General features: G+C 39.3%; 1 protein-coding gene across 2 annotated transcripts in view; it reads right to left on the minus strand.

The window, feature by feature from the left end:
- The window catches only part of GOLPH3 (golgi phosphoprotein 3), a 50,109-nt gene extending 25,066 nt beyond the window's left edge, over nucleotides 1-25,043 (minus strand). The window contains exon 1 of one of the 2 annotated variants that reach the window (XM_058716649.1): nucleotides 24,541-25,043. In XM_058716649.1, the coding sequence (XP_058572632.1) occupies nucleotides 24,541-24,765 (225 nt within the window). In that variant the 5' untranslated portion in view covers nucleotides 24,766-25,043. The remainder of the gene's footprint in view (nucleotides 1-24,540) is intronic. The other variant, XM_058716642.1, reaches the window with a different exon arrangement.
- Between the last annotated feature and the right edge of the window lie 204 nt (nucleotides 25,044-25,247).

Raw genomic sequence — 25,247 nt, forward strand, 5'->3', positions numbered from 1 at the left:
AGTTAACTTCTCACTGCAATCACTGAAGACTGGAGACTAGAAGGCACTGAGATTTGAAGTGCTGAAAGAAAGAAACTACCAACCAAGAATCTATACTGTGAGAGTGAGATGATTCATTTTCAGATATGCCAAATAAAAGCAGTGCTGTCTAGTTAACAATGGGTTAACTTTTGGAAGTATGTATGAACCACTCCTCGCTCCCCAAAATGGGAGTCCCAAGCCCTTAGACACTTCACTTCCTGGTTCTTCTTCCCCTCTCCTTTTCACAGGGTTATTTTCGCAGGATTTGCAATAAGCATGCTTCATAGAATAAAGGGAGGAGGGACTGAAAGTCTCCGCATCACCTCAGGGAATGTACATTTGTTCCAATCAGACTACTTTTTGGCCTTACATGGGCATAAGCAACATCCAGGTGAGGCTGTAACCTCTGTAGTACTCAGCCAATGAGGAACCAGGAGAGGGACTTCATGCTAGGAGATAAATTCCCTGCTGGAACTGCCTGGAGTGTGCCCGTCCATCAGATACCCGTTCTTGGTTGATTAAACCCTTGCTCCACTGTGCTCCGAATCTCCACGTCCCTCCTTTGATTGGGTCAGTGGGCTTATTTCTCACACATACTCAGCAAAATAACCTTCAAAAATGAATTTGAAACAAAGACATTCCTAGATAAAGGAAGAATGAATTTGTTGCTAGCAGATCAACCTCATAAGAAATTAACTAAAGGAAGTTCTGCTGCTGAAAGTATCATCAGATGGTATTTCAAATCCACATAAACAAAAGACAGATACAAAGGTACATTTTTAAAACTGTATTTTCGGGGCACCTGGGTGGCTCAGTCAGTTAGGCATCAGACTCTTGATTTCAGCTCAGGTCATGATCTCAGAATCACGGGATCAAGCCTCATGTCAGACTCCACGCGTTTGGGATTCTTCTTTCCTTCTCTCAAAATAAACAAACACTTTTTAAAAAAGGATATTTTCTTTTTCCTTTTAAAACCTTATTTAAAAGCAAAGGCTTGCATAAAACTAAGTATAAAACATTGTTGTTGGGGTCATAACATAAATTTGTAATATTTCTGACAATGCAGAAAAGAAAGGGGAGTAAATAAAGCTATACTGAAGCAAAGCTTCTATATTTTGCTGGAATTAAATAAGTATTAATTTGAAGAATGTGATAAAGATATATATTGTAATTTCTAAAGTAACTATTAAGAAAAAGACTCTAATATAGAAAAGAAAGAAGAAAAAAGGGAGGAAATTTAAATGGTTTAATTATAATTTTCTATTTAACACAAAAGAAGGCAGTACAGGAGAAACAGAGGAACAAAAGGGACATCTGACAGAAAACAAAGAGCATAGTGGCTGGTGTAAATCAAACTCTATCAATAATTATGTAATTGTGAATAGATTAAATACTCCAAAGATAAAAGCTTGCCAAGACTGGATAAAAGACCTAACCATATGCTGCCTACAAAAGACAGTTTAGATTCAAAGACACAAATAGGTTTACAAGAGTGAAAAGAACATGCAAACACTAATCTAAAGAAAACTGGACCAGATATATTAACAAGACAAAGTAGACTTCAGATTAAATAAAGTTAATAGGAACATATAGGGGGCATTTTCGTATGATAAAGAAGTATCAGGAAGATAGAGCAATTATAAAGTAATACATACATACCTAACAGATGCAAAATACATGATGCAAAACTGGCCAGAAAGGAGAAACAATACAGTAACAGTAGCTGAAGATTACACTGACAACGGATAGAACTAGACAAAAAAAACAACGAAGATACAAAACTGAACAATACTATCAACCAAGCTGATTTAAATGGCAGTGAGAAAACTCTCAAACAATAGTTTGAAACAACAGAACTGAAATCATATAAAGTATGTTTTACTCTAAGGGAATTAAATTAGAAATCAACAGAATGAAATCTGGAAAATCTCTATTTGGAAATTAATCTACGACTTCTAAATAATCCACTGTTCAAAGAAATCACCAAAAAGCTTCTGCACAGCAAAGGAAACAACCAACAAAACTAAAAGGCAACCAACGGAATGGGAAAAGATATTTGCAAATGACATATCGGACAAAGGGCTAGTATCAAAAATCTATAAAGAGCTCACCAAACTCCACACCCGAAAAACAAATAACCCAGTGAAGAAATGGGCAGAAAACATGAATAGACACTTCTCTAAAGAAGACATCCGGGGGCGCCTGGGTGGCGCAGTCGGTTAAGCGTCCGACTTCAGCCAGGTCACGATCTCGCAGTCCGTGAGTTCGAGCCCTGCGCCAGGCTCTGGGCTGATGGCTCGGAGCCTGGAGCCTGTTTCCGATTCTGTGTCTCCCTCTCTCTCTGCCCCTCCCCCGTTCATGCTCTGTCTCTCTCTGTCCCAAGAATAAATAAAAAAAACGTTGAAAAAAAAAATTTAAAAAGAAGACATCCGGATGGCCAACAGGCACATGAAAAGATGTTCAATGTCGCTCCTTATCAGGGAAATACAAATCAAAACCACTCAGATATCACCTCACGCCAGTCAGAGTGGCCAAAATGAACAAATCAGGAGACTACAGATGCTGGAGAGGATGTGGAGAAACGGGAACCCTCTTGCACTGTTGGTGGGAATGCAAATTGGTGCAGCCGCTCTGGAAAGCAGTGTGGAGGTTCCTCAGAAAATTACAAATAGACCTACCCTATGACCCAGCAATAGCACTGCTAGGAATTTACCCAAGGGATACAGGAGTGCTGATGCATAGGGGCACTTGTACCCCAATGTTTATAGCAGCACTCTCAACAATAGCCAAATTATGGAAAGAGCCTAAATGTCCATCAACTGATGAATGGATAAAGAAATTGTGGTTTATATACACAATGGAGTACTACATGGCAATGAGAAAGAACGAAATATGGCCCTTTGTAGCAACGTGGATGGAACTGGAGAGTGTGATGCTAAGTGAAATAAGCCATACAGAGAAAGACAGATACCATATGGTTTCACTCTTATGTGGATCCTGAGAAACTTAACAGAAACCCATGGGGGAGGGGAAGGAAGAAAAAAAAAAAAGAGGTTAGAGTGGGAGAGAGCCAAAGCATAAGAGACTGTTAAAAACTGAGAACTAACTGAGGGTTGACGGGAGGGAGGGGAGGGTGGGTGATGGGCATTGAGGAGGGCACCTTTTGGGATGAGCACTGGGTGTTGTATGGAAACCAATTTGACAATAAATTTCATATATTAAAAAAAAAAAAAAAAAAGAAATCACCAAAGAAGTTAGGAAACATTTTGAACTGAATGAAAACAAAAACAAAATATCAAAATCTATGAGATGCAGTGTTTAGAAAGAAATTTATCTCTGTTAAACATCTATATTGCAAAAGAAGAAAGGTCTCCTACCTTAAGAAACTAGAAAAACCAACTAAATCCAAATCAAAGAAAAGGAAGTAATAAAAATTAGTGCAGAAACCAAGGAAATGCAAAGGGGCGGGGCGGGGGGGGGGAGGAAGAATCCATGAAGCCGAAAGTTATTTCTTTAAAAAAAAAATTTCAAGGTTAAAACAGGGGCATGGAATAGAGGAATAAAGAGTAAAGAGATATACAAATTACCAAAGTCAAAAAAGTAACGCAGGGACATCACTTCCAATCCTACAGAAATTTAAAGGATTATAAGAGAATACCATAAACAACTTTATGTCAATAAATCAGACAACTCAGACAAAATGTTCAAATTCCTGGAAAAACACAAATTACCAAAACCAACTGAAAAAGAAATAAAACTCAGAATAAACCCCTAACAAGAAACAGAATTAGGTAACAAAAATCTTTACACAAAGAGTGTCATTACGATGTATGAATAATCAGGCTGGACCAGATGCTGAGAAACCTCAATCCAGTCCCAGCCACAGGGAAAACTTTTTACAGAATTTGAAGCAGATCATTTAATATCTTCTCTGTGCCAACATTTTCTCACCTAACATGAAAAAGACGTCAAGCATTCTACAAGGATGATTCTAACCAATTAAGAATTCCCTAAGGGGGTATGTGACTTAGGGCAAAACCAGATAAACAATCCTGCTAATTTCCAAAAAAGCATTTCTAAGTCAATCACCAAGGGCATTTTACAAACTCCTTAACAGCATATAAAGAACTGTGTGAAGAATAAAGTTAACCGTATCCCAGGATAGATAAGCATTTATGATGGGGTACATGAAAACTGGTATTTGGCACTGTTATATGGAGTCTAGATGAAGACAAAACAAATTTCAAGTCTTCATTTGACAAGGTGATCTTCTTAAAAGTCAAACTGGTAAGAAATTTTGGGACTATCTTGGCACACTATTAACAGTTACAGAGGCACAGCAAGTGTGTACTACATTTAGATTTTAAGAATCCAAATTAGACTCTCAGGATGATAGGTTCTGGAGTACACAGAATCTAAAGATCACCACTGTTTCCTAAAAACCACACATCCCAGTACGTTAAGGTAATTAATGAGGCCTACAGAAAGCAGCTTATCATCAAAAAGAATATGGGCTAAAAAGCCAAAAAATAAAATAGGTTTCAAAAAAATAAGTCATCCTATCCTTGTACAGAAGCAGAAGCAGCCTCTAGGGCAGCCCCCAATAATCCCTGCCTCCTGGTATTCATGCCCTCATGTAATCCCTCCTTGTGACTGTAGGCTAGACTTGGGGTTTTGCTTCTATCAAGTGTATGGCAAAGATGATGGTGTGTCACTTCAAAGGTTAGTTACAAATACAGTGTGTGCTTCCATCTTGGGCCTCCTCCCTTCCTCTGCCAAATGCCATGTTTCCAGCTGTACTATATAGACACATCAGGCAAAGAACTGAGGCTCTCAGACTAACAACCTGCAAGAAATAGAATTCTCCTCCAGTTGAACCTTCAGATGAAACTGAAGCTCTCTCCGGCCAACAATTTAACTGCAATCTCATGAAAGACCTTGAGCCAGAGGCACTCAGTTAAGCAATGCCCAGATTCCTGGTCCACAGAAAACTAGGAGATAAAATACATTTGCTACTTTAAGCTGCTAAATTTTTACACAGTACAACTTACGTAGGGGCTGCCTAGCACTGAAGAGACAGGAAAAAAGGAGGTGATGGCCAAAGAGTCTGAGTTTCTCTTGGGGATAACCAAACTGTTCTAAAATTGCTTGTAATGACTGTTGCACAATTCTGAACATACTAAAAACCTTGAATTGTATACTTTAAGTGGGTGAATTGTATGATGTATGAATTCTACCTCTGTAAAGCTGTTACCAAAAAAAACGAACAACAACAACAAAAAAAAAACTACCACACCTTGTATATGAAATTACTCCTGAAATCTTAAAAGAACTTTTCATTACTTTGGAAGAACTAAGAGTGAAAAAGTTCTTAGCAAAAATAAACTGATAAAGACAATGAAGGTGACTTCAGGTAAAGACAGACTTCAAAGATTAGACAAAAATAAGCGAATGAAAACAGAAAAACTGGAAAACTATCTACATTTGCAGGTGATATAACTAGGGACTGAAAAAAAAAAAGGACACCCAGAAAAAACTGAAGAGTATAAATGGAAAAATTACTATACAATAAGAAAACTTTGAAAAAGTACCAGGACTACAAAATTGACAACCATCAATAACTGCCATATACCAAAAAATAAAAATAAAAAAATAAAATATAAAAAGTTAAGATATAATTGCAAAGACCTCATTTACAATCTTAACCAAAGAAAGAATCTAGGCAAACCTATACAAAGAAAAGTTAAAACTTTCCTGCAAGACTTAAAAACAGACCTGGAAGATGTCTTACATACAAAAACATTATCATGTTATGAGTTATTCCTAACTTACAAAGGTCCCGATAAAAATAGCAAGTTGTTTTTTCCTGGAGCTACAGAAGTTAAAAACGGAGTTCATAAATACAAAAGAATAACGAAGAAAACTTGGGAGAGGGCAATATGTGAGGAACAGAAATGGAAACTGTCCTACTAGTTACTAAAACAGATGTAAAAGCCTCTTTGGGGCGCCTGGGTGGCGCAGTCGGTTAAGCGTCCGACTTCAGCCAGGTCACGATCTCGCGGTCCGTGAGTTCGAGCCCCGCGTCAGGCTCTGGGCTGATGGCTCAGAGCCTGGAGCCTGTTTCCGCTTCTGTGTCTCCCTCTGTCTCTGCCCCTCCCCCGTTCATGCTCTGTCTCTCTCTGTCCCAAAAATAAATAAAAAAACGTTTTAAAAAAAAAAATAAAATAAAATAAAACAGATGTAAAAGCCTCTAGAAATTAAATGATGTGATACCAATGCATGAACAGGCCAAAAGAATAAAAACCAGAAAAAGACCCAAGAATATACTGAAATCTAATAAATGATAAAACTGTAATCTCAAATTAGTATAAAATGGAAAGATGGGTATTTTAATTAATAATTGGGACAAGTGGATAGATAGCCATTTAGAAAAAGAAATTAGATCCATACTTCATATTATACTTCTAAATAAAGCTCCAAATAGATGGGTCAGAGACTGGAATGTAAAATGAAACAATAAAGTACTAGAAAAAAACAGAGGTGAATACCTTCATAACCTGGGAGTGAGGGAAAAAACTTTCCAGCTATTCCTCCAATTTAAAAGAAATAAAAGAGACTGATTTTACACCACCCAAGTTTTTCCAAGTCTGCATATGGCAAAAACGATAGACAAAATCAAAATTTTTTTATTTTCAAAGAAATTCTGTTTTCCCACTCAAGTGTTTTATCCTGAATTCTACCACTGACTCCAGGCTAAGAACCTCCACTCCCTGGGAACTTGGATACCAGCATCAAACCTCAAGAACCTCTGTTAGAACCCAATCTAAGTAGTAAGTTCACATCCAATCCACATCCAATTCTTCCTCAATTTTGTGGGGAATCCAATCCCAAGCCTTCCCTCCTTCATATCAGTCCCCTCCATCTTTATCCTCCCCTCTAGCCAGAACAATCATTCACTAAGCACCCACAATATGTCAAGTATTATTCTAAACACTAAACACATAGTAACTCATTTACACCTTACAGTAACCTTCTGAGGTTAAGTATTATTATTATTTCCAATTCAAAAATAGGGAAAACAAGCCCAGAATACACCACTTAGACTACACTCTTGCTAATTTCCTAAATGCGTTTTCTATTTTTCTTCTACTACATTCACCTAGCAAAACTCCAACTCCAGATCAATCCAACTGTCCACTTTCTCCTTTTCTGTGCTTCTGAACTGCTAGTGGGGAAAAAAAAAAATCTTGCAATCTCAGTACAACTTAAACTGTCAATGATACCTGGCAAATCCTGTGTTTCCCTCAAAACTCTTCTCACTCCCTGTAGCAGCTATTTCAAAACTCCATTCTCCTCAAATCTCTGAACTTGGCTCATTTTCAGCAGATGACTTCATAGAAGTAAACGCCATCTGACAGGAATGGCCTCAACTTCTAACAATGAACCAAACCTATAAACTCAAATTCCTCCCTACTCATTCTTTTGTCTGGTAACAGAAAAACTGCCTAAGGCTCACCCTTCTACCAATGCTCTCACATCTTAAGAAGTACCTTTCCTCACAATTCCCGTCCTTCTAAAGCATCTTAAACCTCTTACATATATACTAGCACTTCCTATTGACATTCAAACATCCTCAAGTTTGCCCATCATGAGAAACAGAGAGAGGAACCAGCACTGCCCTATATCCTGCCCACTCACCACGAACTCCTTGAAAGTACAACAGACACTTCAACACTGGTTTGAACTGCACACGTCCATTGATCCACAGATTTTTTTCGATATGCATAGTACTACAAATGTATTTCCTCTTCCTCAGGATTTTAATAACATTTTCTTTTCTGTAACTTATTTTAAGAAAACAGCACAAAATATATATACAAGTATGTGCTAATTGACTTCATGTTATCGGGAAGGCTTTCAATAAACAGTAGTAGGCTACTGGTAGTTAAGTTCTGGGGAAGTCCAAAGCTTCCTTAGCTTTTGTGGTACCCCTAACCCCTAAACTGTTCAAGAGTCAACTGTTTGGTCAAAAAATAACTCGCCACCACTTCCTTTTCACTTTCGAACCCATGCAATCTGATACAGTTCTCAACAAGCCTTGCCTTAACTAACTGCCCCACAACCTCTGCCACTGCTGACCTTTGCTCCTCCTCCCCTGGCTTCCATAACACCACTCTGTTACTGAGCAGCTCCTGTTCAGGCTTTCACAGATTACTCTTGTTTCACCTACTCCTGAAGCGTAATACTCCGTGGTCTTGTCTTACTTATACGCTTTTTTTTTTTTTTTTAAGATTTTTTTAGGGGCACCGGGTGGCTCAGTCAGTTAAGCATCCAACTTTGGCTCAGGTCACGATCTCACAGTTTGAGAGTTTGAGCCCCACATCAGGTTCTGTGCTGACGGCTGAGCCTGGAGGCTGCTTTGGATTCTGTGTCTCCCTCTCTCTCTCTGCCATCCAAGACAGATTTGTTTAATGGGTAATCTAGGTATGCTTCACTTCAGCCCCATGAAAATGAAAGATACAGTAGTCCCCTCACCCCTTACCCACAGTCTGTTACCCATGCTCAATCACCATCCAGAAGTAGATAACCCTTCTGACTTTATTGTCAGAAGGTTAATAGTAGCCTAATGCTACGTACAATGCCCCGAATTCATTTACCTCACTTCATCTCATCATGTAAGCATATTATCATCTCAAATCATCACAAGAAGAAAGGTGAGTACAGTACAGTAAGATATTTTGAGAAAGAGAAAGACCACATTCACATTACTTTTATTACAGGATATTGTTATAACTGTCCTATCTTGCTATTAGTTGTTAATCTCTTACAGTGCCTAATTTATAAATAAAACTTTATCATAAATATAATGACCAGGAAAAAACATGATATATACAGGGTTCGGTTCTATCTTGGGTTTCAGGCATCCCCTGTGGGTCTTGGAACATTACCCCTGTGGATAAGGGAGCACTACTGTACTCATTTTTCTTTCCACACCTGCCACTGATCACTTCAATACAGAAAGCACAAAACTAAGTGTGAGAAGAAACTGACTTCCTCACAAACAAATAAATCTTTTCAAGGATCCGTGGCAAAATGTATGTTTATTTGATCAGTTAAGTTTTAAAGTGTATTTAACAGCATCTTAGTAACAAAACCTAACTCTAATCCCAGTCTTAATTCTTCTCTAGAAAGCATGAGGGGTTTACTTAATAAACACAACACAAAAATATTTCAAAAATATTTTTCAATTTGCAAAGCTCTCTTCACATAATCATCTCATGTCATAATAACCCAGTAAAATACTATCATTCTACATTTGAAAAATCTGAAGTTTAGAGAAGAAATAAGACTACATTCACAATCCAGAAGCAGCAGTCGTATCTAATGCCACAGTGCTGTGACTGTAAATATAGTGTTTCACCACTACATCACACTATCAGTATTCTGAGGACATTCTGAAAACTACAGATAATAATGAAAGCATGTAAGTTTTCTACCACATCACCATAACATTTATCTATTCGATGCAGGTGTGTGCATGATTTTCTAGCAAAAAATCCCATTTGGGAGGCAGAGACACAAAGCTGCATAAAGTAAAACATAATTTTGTAATTCTTAAAATAAGAAAATATCATTTTAATTCAATAAATAGCTATTGAGTGCCAAGACATTGCTAAGCAGAGATTAAAGATAACCAAGATAGAAGGCACACAATGAAAATAAAATTATAATTCAATATCATAATGCTAATATGAATAAAATGGCAACCATTCATTCCTTCATTCCAAAAACATGCTGCTATGAACTGAATTGTGTACCCCCCAAATTCATATTTTGAAGCCCTAACCCCCATGTGAATCTATTTGGAGACGGGGGTCTCTGAGAGATAATTAGATTTAGATAAAGTTACAAGTGTAGGGCCCTCATCAGAAGGGACACCACACATTTTGCTGTGTTTCTTGGCCATGTGAAGACACAGAGGAATCTCTCCAGAACCCAACCATGTAGGTACCCTAACTTCAAAATTCCTGCCTCCAGAACTGTGAGAAAACTTCTGTTTAAGCCAATTCTTTTGATTATTTTTATTACAACAGCCCCAGCAGGCTAACACATATGCATAAACCCCTAGAACATACTAGACACTGTGGTAGGTGCTAGATACCCAATAAGCAAAAGGGATGTGAGAGCAACTAACACTGCCTAGGGGGCTAGAATAAGATGAAAGAGCCTCAGCTAGGCATCAAAACATGAGTAAGGACTGGCTGCTCAGTGAAGAAAAGGAAGAGCCTGTATGGGAGAACCTGCTAATACAAACATGAAAGCCTAACAAAATAATAATGTGATTTCCAGGCCATTAGAAAAATAAAGGAAGGTCCCTAACATACACACCTATTAATTATGGTACATCAAATAATATGTTCTATAATGCAGTCGCTGAAAATAATGGGACACTGTATTTCTCGCTGTGCCACTTGAATTTTTTTTACATGAGTAAATGCATATTTACTAACATGGGAAAGTGGTCACTACATATCATTAAGAGAAAAAGGGTTACAAAGCAGTACTGGAAGATCTCATTTTTCTAACTGAAAACTAAACATGTGTAAATTCATTTAAAATAAGACTAGAACAATAATACATGGTGTTACCACCCAATTTTCATCACTTGCCATTTTGTTCAAGCCATTTGCCACCCAGAACTTTTTTGTTGTTGTTAGTGAAGTATATCACTCCCCAAAACCCTTCAATGGTTTCCCAACTGCACTCAGGAGAATATACAAAATCCTTAAACTGCCTTGTAAAGCCCTGTATTGTGTGTTCATCATCTCAGGCCTTTCTCCCCATCACCCCACTCCTGCCTGAACCATTTTTCAGTTCTTTAAGCCAAGCCAAGCTGTCTCACCTCAGGGCCTTGGAGTACACTCAACTAATCTATCTTCACTGTCTGCGGCTCCTACTCATTCCTTGAGTGTCAGCCTAAATATCATTTCCTTGGAAAGTTCTTCCCTTTACCCTCCCCCTATTCCCACTCTCTCACAGCATACTCTAATTTTTCTTCATAACATGATCACAATGTGTAATTATACACATATATGCAAATTTGTTGTTCTGTCTTCCCTAGTATAGTGCCTAGGATACAGTAGGCACTCCATAAATGTTTTTCAAAGGAATAAAAGCTGAATTGTGGATTTCATTTTCTACATCTTTCTCCACAAGGAGCATAGACTTGTAAAGGAAAATAACCAAGACACTGTTACCACTCTAATAGTTCTTTAAACTCAAACCAACCATGTTCTCTCCTCTAAGCTTTAATGGTAATTAAATCCTATTAATTCTTCTATAAAAATTATCTTTCTGATCAAGACTGTTCCCTCTGCATCCAAGATGCAGGCACAAAATTTCACAAATTCTAGTAACTTCAATCCTACTACCAACTTTCCTGCCTCCATCCTCTCCATCTACAAATTATTTATTCACTTAAAGGAACCCTTTCTAAAAATCCAGTTTACAGTATTATTGCTATCTTTAAAACCTCCAACTGCCTCCAATATCATTTCCAACTTATATTTAAAGATCCTAAGGTACTAATGACTTTTCATTTCCCTGTTCCACACAAACTCCCCCCCCCCATAACTTAGTTCTCATTATACACAACAGATTTTCTTCTTTAGCTATGGTAAAATAATGTCAATCTTAGAAAGAGGACTTCCTCATATAGTTATTTTCACATATACCCTGTCACAATATATCCTGTCTAGAATGTCAGTTTCCTGTCAAGTGACATGCCACATCTCATTCAATATTCTGCTCAAAACTTACCTCCCTAAAGTGTTTCCTGCCCTTTCCAACGTCCTTCTTTGGGCACACTCCTCAACCACACATCTCTGCCTTCCTCACAGCACTCAGCACTCCTACCTGTTCTACCAGTGACAATAGAATCACTTTTCCCTTCCTCGCTGAAATCTGGACAACACCCCACAGGAGGAACTCCTCCCTTCAAAGGAATTCTCTAACCAGCTACTAAGATAATAACACATTTTCCCCTATAGGAATAGGAAAAGACTGCCATTGTTCCACAGACCAGGCAAGACCATCAGCCAAAATGTGATCTAAGAAATCTGAAGGTGAGAGAAGAATCACTTCACACACCAAGCAATGAAAGAAATCACAAAGAAACACAAACCCTAGACCTTCAATTCAATACCAATTCTACTGAATTCTACCAATTCTACTAAATAGTTTCTAATAACCAAGTTTACAATCAGAACACATTTACAAAAGTATGGGGAAAATAAAGCCATGATGACAAAGCTTAAATGGTCATGTGCAGTTACAGAAGAGATGGACAGATGGAGGAGAAGAAGATCTAAGAGCTGAGGGAGCACAAGCATCAAAGAGGCAAAGAGACTATACTGGAGTGGGAGAAGGGGTTAACCTTAAGCAGAAACCCCTTCCCCTGTAACAGAAAGGAAGGAGTTTAGATAAAGGTAGATAGAGGAAGACAGGTAAAAGAAGCCTCTATAGACCCAGAGCAAGGAAGAAGTAAAACAAGAAACTTGAAGGGAGTGATGAAGATTTTAAACAGTCACTGAGGAAAACCAATCCAAGAGAGAACAGGTGAGGAGGTGAACTAAGGCAGTGGCCTTAAAAATGGACAGAAGACAAATTCAAAGAATTCTGAGAATGCAGACTGAGTTACCTACTGGGCATGGATTGTGAAAGAGAGAAGACTGGGAAGTCTGACCTAAGCAACTGTGTGGCTGCAAGGGAATGGACTCTGACATGGAGTGCAGGAACAATCTTAGGGGAGAGATACAACTCCAAATCACCCTTTCCAATCCAGACACCTCTCCTGAACATCAAACCCAAATTTGCAACCTCCTACTGAAGCATTAAGGGATAAATATATAAGGTTAGGTATAAATAACTGGTTACTGGCTCTCCTTCTGAATCTCCTAAACACACTCACAACCCGGAACAAATCAGCAGACAGCTTCAACAAAGACAACGAAGTCAACAGACTTTAGTGTGAGACTTCTGAGCTCTTTTCAAGGGCTCTAACCTTTTAGGCAGATAGGATAGTTTTTACTATCTAATTTCATTTTCAAAACCTTACAGCTTGAACAAAGTTGGGGGATTCACACTTCCCTGATTTCAAAACGTATTACAAAGCTACAGTAATCAAAACAATGTGGTACTGGCATAAAAACATACAGACCAATGGAACAAAAGCCCAGAAATAAATACTTGCATGTATATGGTCATACGATTTTTGACAAGTGTGCCAAGATCATTCAATGAAGAACAATCTTGACAGCAAAAGGTGCTGACAAAACTGAATATCCATATGCAAAAAGAATGAAGTTGGACCCCTACATTATACCATACATTAAAAACTAACTCAAAACGATCAAAGACCAAAACATAAAAAAACTATAAAACTCATAGGGAAAAAACATAGCAGAAAATCCTAAAAACATTAAATTTTGAAATGACTTCTTGAATATGACACCAAAAGCATAGCCAACAGCAGCAAAAAGATAAAGCAGACAATCAAAAGTAAAAACTTTTGTGGATCAAAGGACACTGTCAATATAGTAAAAAGGCAACCCACACGATAGTAGAAAATATGTGCAAATCATAGATTTAATAAGGGATTAATATCCTGAAAATATACACAACTTCTAACACTCAACAACAAAACCTTATTGGAAAAAAAAAAAAAAAAAAAAACAGGGCAAGTACTTAAATAGATATTTCTCCAAAGAAAATACACAAATGTCTAATCAGCACAAAAAAAGATGTTCAACATCACTAATCATTAGAGAAGTGCAAATCAAAACCACAATGAGATACCACTAAACACCTGTTACAGTGGCTATCATCCAAACAAACAAACAAGTGTTGGCCAGGACACAGAAACTGCAATCCTTGTGCACTGCTGGGAATGCAAAATGGTCCGGCCACTGTGGAAGACAATATGGTAGCTCCTCCAAACATTTAACATAGAATTACCATGTTTTCTAGCAATTTCATTCCAAGTATGTATCCAAAATAATTAAAGCAGGGACTCAAACAGATATTTGCATAACAACGTTCAAAGCAGACTTATTCACAATGGTTAAAAAGTAGAAACCAAAATGTTCAACAGATAAGTGGATAAACAAAACGTAGTATACACATATAATATTATTCAGCCTTGAAAAGGAATGAAATTTAGGATACATGCTACGACATGAATGAACCTTGAAAATATGCTAAAACAGACATAACAGGGCAAATGCATGATTCCACTTGTATAAGGTACCGAGGATAGTCAAATTCATAGATATAGAAAACAGAATATAGATCTTCCTCAACCTACAATGGAGGTACATCCCAATAAACCCCACTGTAAATCTGAGAATATAATTTAAGGTGAAAATGCAGTTAATACACCTAATTCACTGAACATCACAGTTTAGCCCAGCCTACCTTAAACATGCTCAGAGCACTTACATTAGCCTATAATTAAGCAAAACCATCTTAACACAAATCCCATTTTATAATAAAGTACTCAGTATCTCATGTAATTTACTGAAAACTGTACTGAAAAACAGAACGGTTGTGGGTTCAGAACAGTTCTGTTATCAGCTGTTCATCCCTGTGATCACATGACAGCTGGCGGCTGCTGCCCCCTTAAGCCCTGCCCGGATTAAGGGGAGAGTATCACAGGGCACATTGTTAGCCTAGGAAACAATCCAAAGTCAATTCAAAGTACAGTTTCTACTATCTATATATCCCTTTCACACCACCATAAAATCAAAAAATTGCACGTTAGACCACTGTAAGTTGGAGATCATCTGTAGTGGTTACCAGAGGCGAAGGGAAGGGAGAAAGGAAGAGTTAGTGTTTAATCGGTATACTTTGTTTGGAATGATGAAAAAGTTCTACAGATGGTTAGTGATGATGGCTACAACATTCACAACAATCTGAATGTCCTTAATGCCCCTGATTTGTACACTTTAAAATGGCTGAAATCGTAAATTTTATGTTACGAATATTTTACCACAAGAAAAAAAATTAAGAATAAAGAACCTACAGCTTTCCTTTTACTCTTTGAGGCCTACCAGTCACAATTAAGACTATGGAGACTATCTTAATGTTTCTAGTCCAGCAGTCAGGACCCTGCCCAGATCATAAAAGATCCTCAATTATTTGAGACCGGGAGATGATGGATGGGCAGATTACTTTAAGTTCACATTTATAAGCAATAATTTCTAAACACTGCAAATATTTTAAGAAAATTACAATGTATATTAAAACAATTTTCTAACTTAAAATTTTATAGATGCATGGGGCGGGACTAGCCGAGATACCATCTTAAAAGATTGTGACAATCAAATGAAAGTTAACCCCAAAACCAATTTCCAGTCAGCTCCAACCAACTCTGTGGACAGAATCCCCTGGGAGATTCTGTTATAAGCCCCAGCTCCCCCTCCTCTCCTAGAATGGAATGCCGACTCCTCTGTAAGGGGAATAATGCCCAGCTCAACTTCCCTCTGCTCCTGACCCTCCTGGCCAGCCTCAACCTATTTGCTACTTCCTCTGAATGAAAAATGTATGGTATCCACTATCCAAGTGGCACTTAGGATAGTGCTAATTTACACCGTTATTTGAATTCTCCCATGTCCTGCCTCTCCACCATTAGACTATATAAACTTGTGAAGACTAGGACTTTCCTTGCTACTTTTATTCCTAGGCTCATTTACAAAAAGACTTGCACAAAGTACAATTTCATAATTTAGTGCAACTTTGGAAACTGGCGTTCCCACCTTTCCCCACTCTCAAACCCCACAGGGCTCTGGCTTGGTAGCCAAAGAACCTATAGTGAGGAAAGAGCGAACAGTACATTAAGACAGGAAGAAAATAGGAAAAAAATTTTCAATGAAATAAGATAAAAAAAGAAAGGATTGTGTGCCAATGCCTTCTCCAGAGGACCTAGCCCTAACACCCTAAGAGAAGATCCTGGCCTTGAACTCAGGTAGAAAGGACCCCCTGCCTGCTAAAGGGGGGAGGGCATCAAAAACAGGGGGTAGGACTATGGAAGGTGGGAAGAAATGGTGACCACCGGGGTTGGAAGAGGAATGTTCTACTAAGCCCAGGAGATAAAGAATAAGAGGGCCAAGAAACAAAAATAGTGAAAATATTAAATACTTATCAGTACCACTACAAACTGTAACTCACTTCTCGAGGCTAGGCCATTACTCATTTGTTCAGCACTTTGCAGTTTTCAAAGATCCTGCATATATGCCAGTTCACTGGAGCCCTACAATCTAGAGATTATGGGACAGCCCACAAATATAGGCCCATTTTGCCCAGGGAAAAACTGAGGTTCTAAGAATTCAAATCATTTATCCTAGTTTTTCTAACTACTCAAAGGCTAGGCCGGGAGTCTAGAGCATGGCACAGTCTTTCGGCTGCTGATCCAAGGCATCCCCAGTATGTCCATACTACACTTAACATGTACTAACATTGAAGTCTGCAATCTCTTTTATTGAAATCATTTGCACATGTCTTCTACACAGACTGGATGCTTCTTGAGGGTAAGAAATTTTTCTCTGAAACCCAACCACGAAGGAAAGAGATGGACATACAGAATGTGTTCAATAATTGGACTGAACTAAACATATGGACACTAAACCAGATTCCATTTTAGATAATATAGATCCAAAAATTAAATGTGACAAGCTCAATTCAGTGCATGAATTGAAAGTTCAGTTTTTTTTAAAGTTCAATTCTATATGTTATTTTGAGCTTATTTTGTTAACATAGCATAAAACTTTAACAGTAGTGTTTAAAAAAACAAAATTGAAAATAAAACCAGAGTAAAAATAACCATCAGCAGTTTATATGCAGTCCTTTAATTTCCAGCCCTTCCCAGACAATACTGGGAGAAGAACACAAAACTTTACCTACACATCATCAACCAACAAGAATAACTTTGATCTTAAAATTTTACTCACAACCTCTTACAGTTTCGTATGTTAAAACTGTTCCTCCCACTACTGAACTAGAAGCCAAAATCTATTACAATAAAAATGCCAGGGGCGCCTGGGTGGCTCAGTCGGTTGGATGCCTGACTTTGGCTCAGGTCATGATCTTGGCAGTTTGCAAGTTCGAGCCCTGCATTAGGCTCTGTGCTGACAGTTTCGAAGCCTGGAGCCTGCTTCGGATTCTGTGTCTCCCTCTCTCTCTCTCTGCCCTCCCCTGCTCATGCTCTGTCTCTCTCTCAAAAATATATAAATGTTAAAAATTTTTTTTTTTAATTCCAGAGAAAAAGGTTTCTAAACCCCAGTAAAGGGCACAAATTTAGTATTTTCAATATTGATTCATTTCAGTGTTTCTCAACTTTTTTTCATTATTGCTCCCTAAAGAAGCTTTTTCAGATTTATTTTTCCTAACTACCCTCTCCCCATTAAATTTAATAAAATGGGGGCACCTGGGTGGTTCTGTCAGTTAAGCATCTGACTCTTCATTTCAGCTCACCTCATGATCTCACAGCTCGTGAGATCGAGCCCCAAGTCAGGCAAGGAGCCTGCTTGGGATTTTTGCTCTCTCTCTCTCTCCCCTCCCCCCTCTGCCCCTCTCCTGCTTTTGAGCCTCTCTCTCAAATACTAAAAAAAAAAAAAAAAATTCTAAGATGGATACACCATCTGTTTACAGGACAGATGTACATTTATGCTTATACATAAAAAGAGTAAGGACTTTTCACCACCAACCCCAAAAACAATTTTCACTCCCTTAGAGAGGACATTACCCTCATCAAAAAAACATGATTTATTTAATAAATACTTAAGTGGTAGTATATGCCAGGCAAGATATTCACTATCAAAAAATTCTAGAGGGGAGCCTAGGTGGCTCAGTCCATGAAGCATCTGACTCATTATGTCGGCTCAGGTCATGATCTCACGGTAGCTTCACCCAGGTGCCTGAAAGCAGACTATTTTCTATATGTTCCCATAATACCTAAAACCTCAGTATTTGCTAGACGGCATTATAATACTGTACATGCTACTGAAACAGGTAGCAATCTTTCAAGCTTTGATTAGAGAAACCTAAAGCCACAGATATCAATTTCAAAATGAAACCAGATGGCCCACTTTGGCACTTGTCACTATGCTTATTAAATGGAAGAAACACAGGACAAGCACAATCTTTGTGTTGCTTTAAAAGGAGACTCACATGAAAGCAGAATGACCTAAAGAAAGACTACAGCAACTTGAAATGATACCATTTACTCTGATTAACAGCAGAAAAATTATGCTGATAGAAAGTAGGGAAAGTTTGCTTGGACACAGAGGAGTGTTGGGCCAAAATTGTAACATGACATAACAGGAAAAGCATGATTTAGGCTTTTGAGACTTACACATAAGCTGACACTATAACAGTTTACTTCTTTAAATATCAAATATGTCAAACTTTGATCAAAATGATTTCAAAATATAATTCTAAAACATAATCTCAAATGATCCACACAGGGACAGATGGTTAAAATTAAGATATATCAAATTATTAGTATGGCTTGTAATATCAGTGAATATATTGGCCACACTGTGGAAGAACCCCAAAGCACTGAAAATGATTTCAGTATAAACTCGTTTAAAAGGTAAAAACGGTTCGATGAACTCCAAAAACTAATTTTTGAGATCCTATGTGCCTTTCACTGTGTACCTACTCTTAAATACACCTGAAAAAAATAAATGAAGATTCAATCTTTTGAAAATATGAAAAGAATATTATTAGTAAAGGAATCACAAAATTCCAAAGCTCAGAAGCCTTTAGTATACACTAAGTTACTAAAATCTTAGCACATGGCAGCCAAGCCCCCCTTAATAAGGACTTTCATGAAAGGATCTTTAAGATTACAAAATTGAAAGCACCTGGCTGGCTCAATGGGTAGAGCAGGTGACTCTTGATCTTGGGGATGTGACTTCAAGCCCCACGCTGAGGGTAGAGTTTACTTTTAAAAACAAACAAACAACAACAAAAAAAACCAAACAGGGGTGTCTGAGTGGCCCAGTTGGTTAAGTGTCAGACTCCTGATTTCAGCTCAGGTCATGATCTCACAGTTCATGGGATTGAGCCCCATGTTGGGCCCCCGTGCTGAGCATGAAGCCTGCTTGCAATTCTCTCTCTCCCTCTCAAAATAAATAAATAAACGTTAAAAAAAAAAAAAATACCACTAGGGGAAAAGTGTCTTAAAAACCAGGAGAGGAAAGACAGCACCAATGGGTTAGGGAGAAAGAAGCTCAAAGAACCGTGTCAGAGAACATTCTGATCCACACGCTGGCACTAACCTTGACAGGTCTCCAAAATACCACAGCCTGTTTCACTATCAAGATCCAAAGCCCTGGAAGAAAATACCTGACTGGATAAGGCAGTGTGACTGCATCACAAAAGGGGAGGGTAAATGCTTCAACAGGGCCTCCAGGGGCTACACACAATGGGGGAACCCCTATAAAAGGATGGAGGGGGGGGAACAGATAGACAGGATTCAGCATGGTGGAGAGTAAAACAATAAACGTCCAAAACAGCCCAATCAGAACCATGGAAGATAATTATTTCTCTGTCCATTTTAAAGGAGAATTTTGAGGCCCAAGGGCTTAAATAATATATGTAAAACAAAAGATATGTCTCAGAGAAGAACTACAATACCTCTTTCCACTTCTATTCCACAGACACACTCTAAATTACACCTGGCCATTTAAAATAGTTACATCCAACCTCAAAGCACTAAGATCTGCCACAAACAAAAATATTTAAAAGTATCTGACAAGGGACACCTGGGTGGCTCAGTCAGTTAAGTGTCCGACTTCAGCTCAGGTCATGATCTCATGGCTTGTGAGTTCAAGCCCCACATCAGGCTCTGTGTGGACAGACAACTCAGAGCCTGGAGCTGCTTCAGATTATGTCTCCCTCTCTCTCTGCCCCTCCCCAGTTCACACTGTCTCTCTCTCAAAAATAAATAAACATTAAAAAAAAAAATTTTTTTTTTTTAAAGGTATCTGACAATAGGGGTTCCTGGGTGGCTCAGTCGGTTAAGCGTCCAACTCTTGATTTTGGCTCAGGTCACGATTTCATGGTTCCTGGGATCAAGTCTTAAGGGCTCTGTGCTGACAGCATGGAGCCTGCTTGGGATTCTCTCTCCCTCCCTCTGTCGTGCTCTCTCTTCCTCTCTCTCTAAATAAACTTAAAAAAGTATCTGACAACAAAACAAACAACAAAAACACTCATAAACACAGAGAACAAAATGGTGGTTGCCAGGGGGCAGAGGATAGAGGGATGGGTGAAATAGGGGGAAGAGACTTAGAATTACAAGCTTCCAGTTATAAAATAAGTCAAGGGAATAGAAAATACAGGGTAAGAATTAGTAAAAACTATGGTAATAACTTTGTATGTTGACAGATGGTGACCATACTTACCAAAGTTACACCTGAAACTAATACAACTATACTTGAATTAAAATTTAATAAATGTAAGTAAATAAATACAATAATGATGTCCTGAGAGAAGAAATAAAATGCAAAAAAATAAACGATACCAAGTATTTGAGGTAATTGAGACATTCTGAAAACTGACTCTTGGAGGCATCAGTGGAAAAACCAAATAGTCGGGGAAAGGAAAAAAATCTGGCTCATTTACTGCCCTTCCCCCTCAAAGGAGAAGATTATAGAAAATCTTGCGAATTTGGAAGCTGAGTTCAAGTTTAAACCTATCTGCCATTCTTACTGTGGTCTCTGAAGATTTATTTCAATACCTAAGTCACTGATGCTCCATCCAGACTGAGCACCGCAATCCCCAGAGGGCCCAAGCAGCTTCATAAGAGCCACAAAGGAAAATCATTGGTAAAAAGTGTAAAACGCATACCTAAATTTAAAAAAAGGAAAAAAATCCTTCACAATGACCTTAGAGTCACTCCTGATAGGTAAACCAAGGCCAGACCATCTGGTTATTGGCAACCTGAGCCTTCTGTTCAATAAAGGGAGGACTCCTAGGAGGAACACTAAATACAGGATGTAAGTCAATGTAACTGTTTAAATACTGTAAATTACAAATGTGTTAGAAGTTGAAAATTCAAAGAAAATGAACAAATGACAACCTCACACAATACAGATAAATGTCACAATGCAAAACAAAAGCTGCAAACGGAAGTACAAAAATGGACAAAATTATTCTCTGCTGAATTCTAAAGTCAAGCTAGTTGCTACCCTTAAGGACTAAGCAGTTACTGGAAAGGCATCAAGTGGGACTTCTGGAGAGTGGTCATGTTCTGTTTCTTGATCTGGGTGCTGGTTTAACAGCTATGTTCAGTTTGTGAAAACTTACCACACTTCAGCGCACTTTCCTATATACTTCTTATTGAACAAAAATATTTTTAAAAAGCCATAATGTCTGTTTTAAAAGTCTAAGTAAAGCTAATTTCACCATCTTACAATTTCTTTACATTTTTTTCTCAATTATTTGGAATTCAAATACAATAGTTCACACACGTGCATATATAACGTATCTATCGTTAAGGACCTTAAAATGTAGGTTTTCATATCTCACAAGTACACAAACGTAACAAAGATGGATACTAAGCTAAAGCAGTAAATTTATTAAGCTATATATTATGCCTAAAGCTTGAAACTTGTTAATATCAAAATCTAGTATTAACAAGCATAAATGCCTAGGCTCTAGGTAAGAGTAATTCCTGCCCCCACTATAAAGACTGATACAAGTTGAAGACATGAGGGGAAAATCTCCCAAACTTATGAATGGAGGAGGTGACAGGTCCATTATTAGTACTGTAAAGATATAAAAGAGAAGTTACACAGATTAATCCCTAAAACCTCTATCTAAAGCAATGCCAAATCCCAAACCCACTCACCTCTACTTCAACTCCCTAGGCTTGCCTGGAAAAGGGGAAAATAAAAAATTTCTCTAGGTGATTGTTGAAATCAGCAAGAAATGCTCAAAATTAGCTGAGTCTGGACCTTAGCCATGACATGGCAAGGTACAGTGACTCCTGACATAAGCACAACATATGGTTTCAATTACTTGCCACCAAAGAAATTTAAATTGTCTACATTTTTTAAGTACCATTAAGCTTCAACAAATTCTTTAAATTATCTTCATGACAACCAAGCACCAAAAAAAAGTCAATCAATGTGTTTTAGCTTAAACTTTTTCAGTAACACATACTTTGGGGGAAAAAGGTACTTTTTCACCATAAGCTCTCACTTGGGAGTGACTCAAATCCAAAAGCTAGTTTTGGTTTTAGTTGGTTTTGGTTTTTGGTTTTTTTAAGTTTTAGTTTTATGCACAGGACACAGCCACACAGAAAACTATCACAAATGACATAAACCAGAATGTTCACTCAGGAATATGGAGGACTTGTTTCCTTTTTTTTTTTTTTTTTTTTTGTATTTTCTAAAACGTTACTTTGGTTCTAAAGGAAAAAGACAAAGAAAAATGTTTACTACCAAAATTCTAACTTGTGCAGCCTAAAAAGGCACATTGAATACTTTCTAAAATCACATTTCTAGAACACTGTACACCTACAGACCATCCCCAACTTAACAATTTTTCAACTTTATGACTGCACAAAAATGATACTTCGAATTTTGATCTTTTCCTGAGCTAACAATATGCATACACATACGATTTGCTAGGCACAGCCACATGACCACAAGGGTAAACACCTGATGCACTTAAAACCATTGTTTTTCACTCCCAGTACAGCATTCAACAAATTACACGAGATATTCAACACATTATAAAAACGCTTTGTGACAGGTGAGTCTGCTCAACTATAGGCTAACTGTAAGTGTCCTGAGCATGTTGAAGGTAGGCTAGGCGACGATGGTTCGTAGGTCAAGTGTATTAAATGCATTTTCTTTGTTTTTTTTTTATTTATTTTTTTAATGTTTATTTATTTTTGAGACAGAGACAGAGCATGAATGGGGGAGGGGCAGAGAGAGAGGGAGGGAGACACAGAATCGGAAGTAGGCTCCAGGCTCTGAGCCATCAGCCCCGAGCCTCACGCGGGGCTCGAACTCACGGAGCGTGAGATCGTGACCTGAGCTGGAGTCGGACGCTCAACCGACTGAGCCACCCAGGCGCCCCTTAAATGCATTTTCAATATTCAATTTACGATGAGGTTATCAGAACATAACCCCATCATAAATTGAGGAAGACCTGTAGCTTGTTCTTCCAAAGAACAAAAAAGAATTTCACATCAGTCTGTTTCCATTATAACTCACTAATTAATAAACATACTGAGTCCCTTTCACACTCAGGGGAACCTTTTTTCAAGTGATCCTTATTAAAACCTAAAAATGGGAAACCAAGATACAGCAAATACTCTAGACATCTCTATAGAAGTAAACTTTAATTCATTAAAAAACTAAATATTAGGAGGCCACAATCCATATAAAACTCTGGTATATAAAATATAAAATATCTGGTAAGTTTCAGTGAAATAAGACCAAATCGTTTTATAAGGATTTTTTGCCCACCTTTGTGACTAGGGAACACTTTATTAAAAATCAAAACAAAACTTGCATATTTCTGTATCTGACTCTCAAAATGTGCAGTTTGTAGTTTCCACGCTGAGATAAAACAAGCTTCTGAAATCACCTCACCAAAACCGGCTGGTCTCTAAAAATGTTTTTTCTGTAGATAAATGGATATGTGATGAAGCAAATCTAGGAAAATGTTAATGATAGAACCTAGGAGGGGAGTGTACAGGAGGTGAAAATAATCTTTCAAAATCACAACACACAAATATATCCACAGCAACTTTAACCCACCTAAGGCCTTGAATCACAAACCTAACCTTTCCAGCACACCACGAAAAAGCCCTTCCTTAAGATAGGAAGACTTTCTTGCAGACTAGTCAACTGATAAAATATAAAAATGATACTAAAAATAATCTCTTACCCAAAGCAAGGTTACCTAGGAAGTCATTTTCCAGAAGGTGTCATGAGAATTTTGTTGGACTTTTAACTTTATTGGATGTAAAACAACTTTTGCCTCCATTACCATTTCACCGAAATTTTTCAAAATTCCAAACAGTACACCTTAAGTTTTGTTTTGTTTTTTAATCTCCCAAAAAGCAGATCCGTGGAGCCCTCCCAGGTCCTAAAACCTGCAAAACCCATGAGAGTTCGGGGCGCTGGTGGTTCCAGGTGTTTCACTCTAACGTGCAGTCTCCAGGTGGGGCTGTACCCTGGGGTCTACACGGGTTAAAAAGGAGGAAAAAGGGAGGAAGACATACAGACCGCCAAGGAGTCAAAACGAAAGGAGTGACTGTGTAAGGAGGAAGGGAAAATCCAAGCAATCTGTGCGGGGAGGATCTGGAAGCACCGGGCGCTCAGCTCAGGAACTCGGGAGGGCAGACGCGCGGAGCCGGAGGCCGGGCTCCCCCTGTGCCCGGGCCCCGCGCCGGCCGCCAGCCTCCGGCCGCCCCCGCCCTGCCCGCCGCGCCCGCACCTCTCGGTCCTTGAGACCCAGCAGGAGCACCTCCTCCATCAGGGTCAGCCGCGTTTCCTTGGAGTCGCCCTTGTCGTCGTCGTCCTGCTCGTCGCGGCGGCTCTGCGCGTCGTCCTCGCCGCTGCCGCCGCCGCCGCCCGCCACCCGCTCCTTGTCGGCGGCGTTGCGGGAGGCCTCCGTGCGCCGCTGCACCAGGCCGGAGCTGCGCTGGGTCAGCGAGGTCATGGCTCCCGCCGAGACGCCGTGCTGGGCCGAGAGGGACGCGGGACCTACCGGGTCTCCCTCCTCCTTCCCCCGCGGCCCCCGACCCGGGCTTCCGTGTTAAATCCCGGCGCTGGGGCGACGTCCGTCGACAGCTGTGCCGGGGGCAGTCATGGGGAGACGGGTCGGGGCGAAACGGGAGGGCCGGACGTCGGCGGACCTAGAGAGGGGCTCTTCCTTCCGGCGTCCGCAGGCCCCAAGGCAGCCCGAGATCCTAGGTGGAGGCGGAGGTGGTGGTGGCGGCGGCGGCGGCTGCGCCTTCCCAATATGGCGGCGCCGACTGACGTCACCGGAGGATGTGGCACAGCCGGCGCGGGGCGGGCCCGGAGGGCGCCGGAAGCGTCGGGCAGGGACCCGGCGGCAGGGGACGAGGGCGGGGATCCGCCCACACTGACCCCTTGCTGGGCCCTCGGGTCTCCTCTGGCTCTCGCCCTCTGCTAGGCGTC

This window comes from Neofelis nebulosa, chromosome 1 (assembly GCF_028018385.1).
Source record: "Neofelis nebulosa isolate mNeoNeb1 chromosome 1, mNeoNeb1.pri, whole genome shotgun sequence".
Classification (NCBI taxonomy): domain Eukaryota; kingdom Metazoa; phylum Chordata; class Mammalia; order Carnivora; family Felidae; genus Neofelis; species Neofelis nebulosa.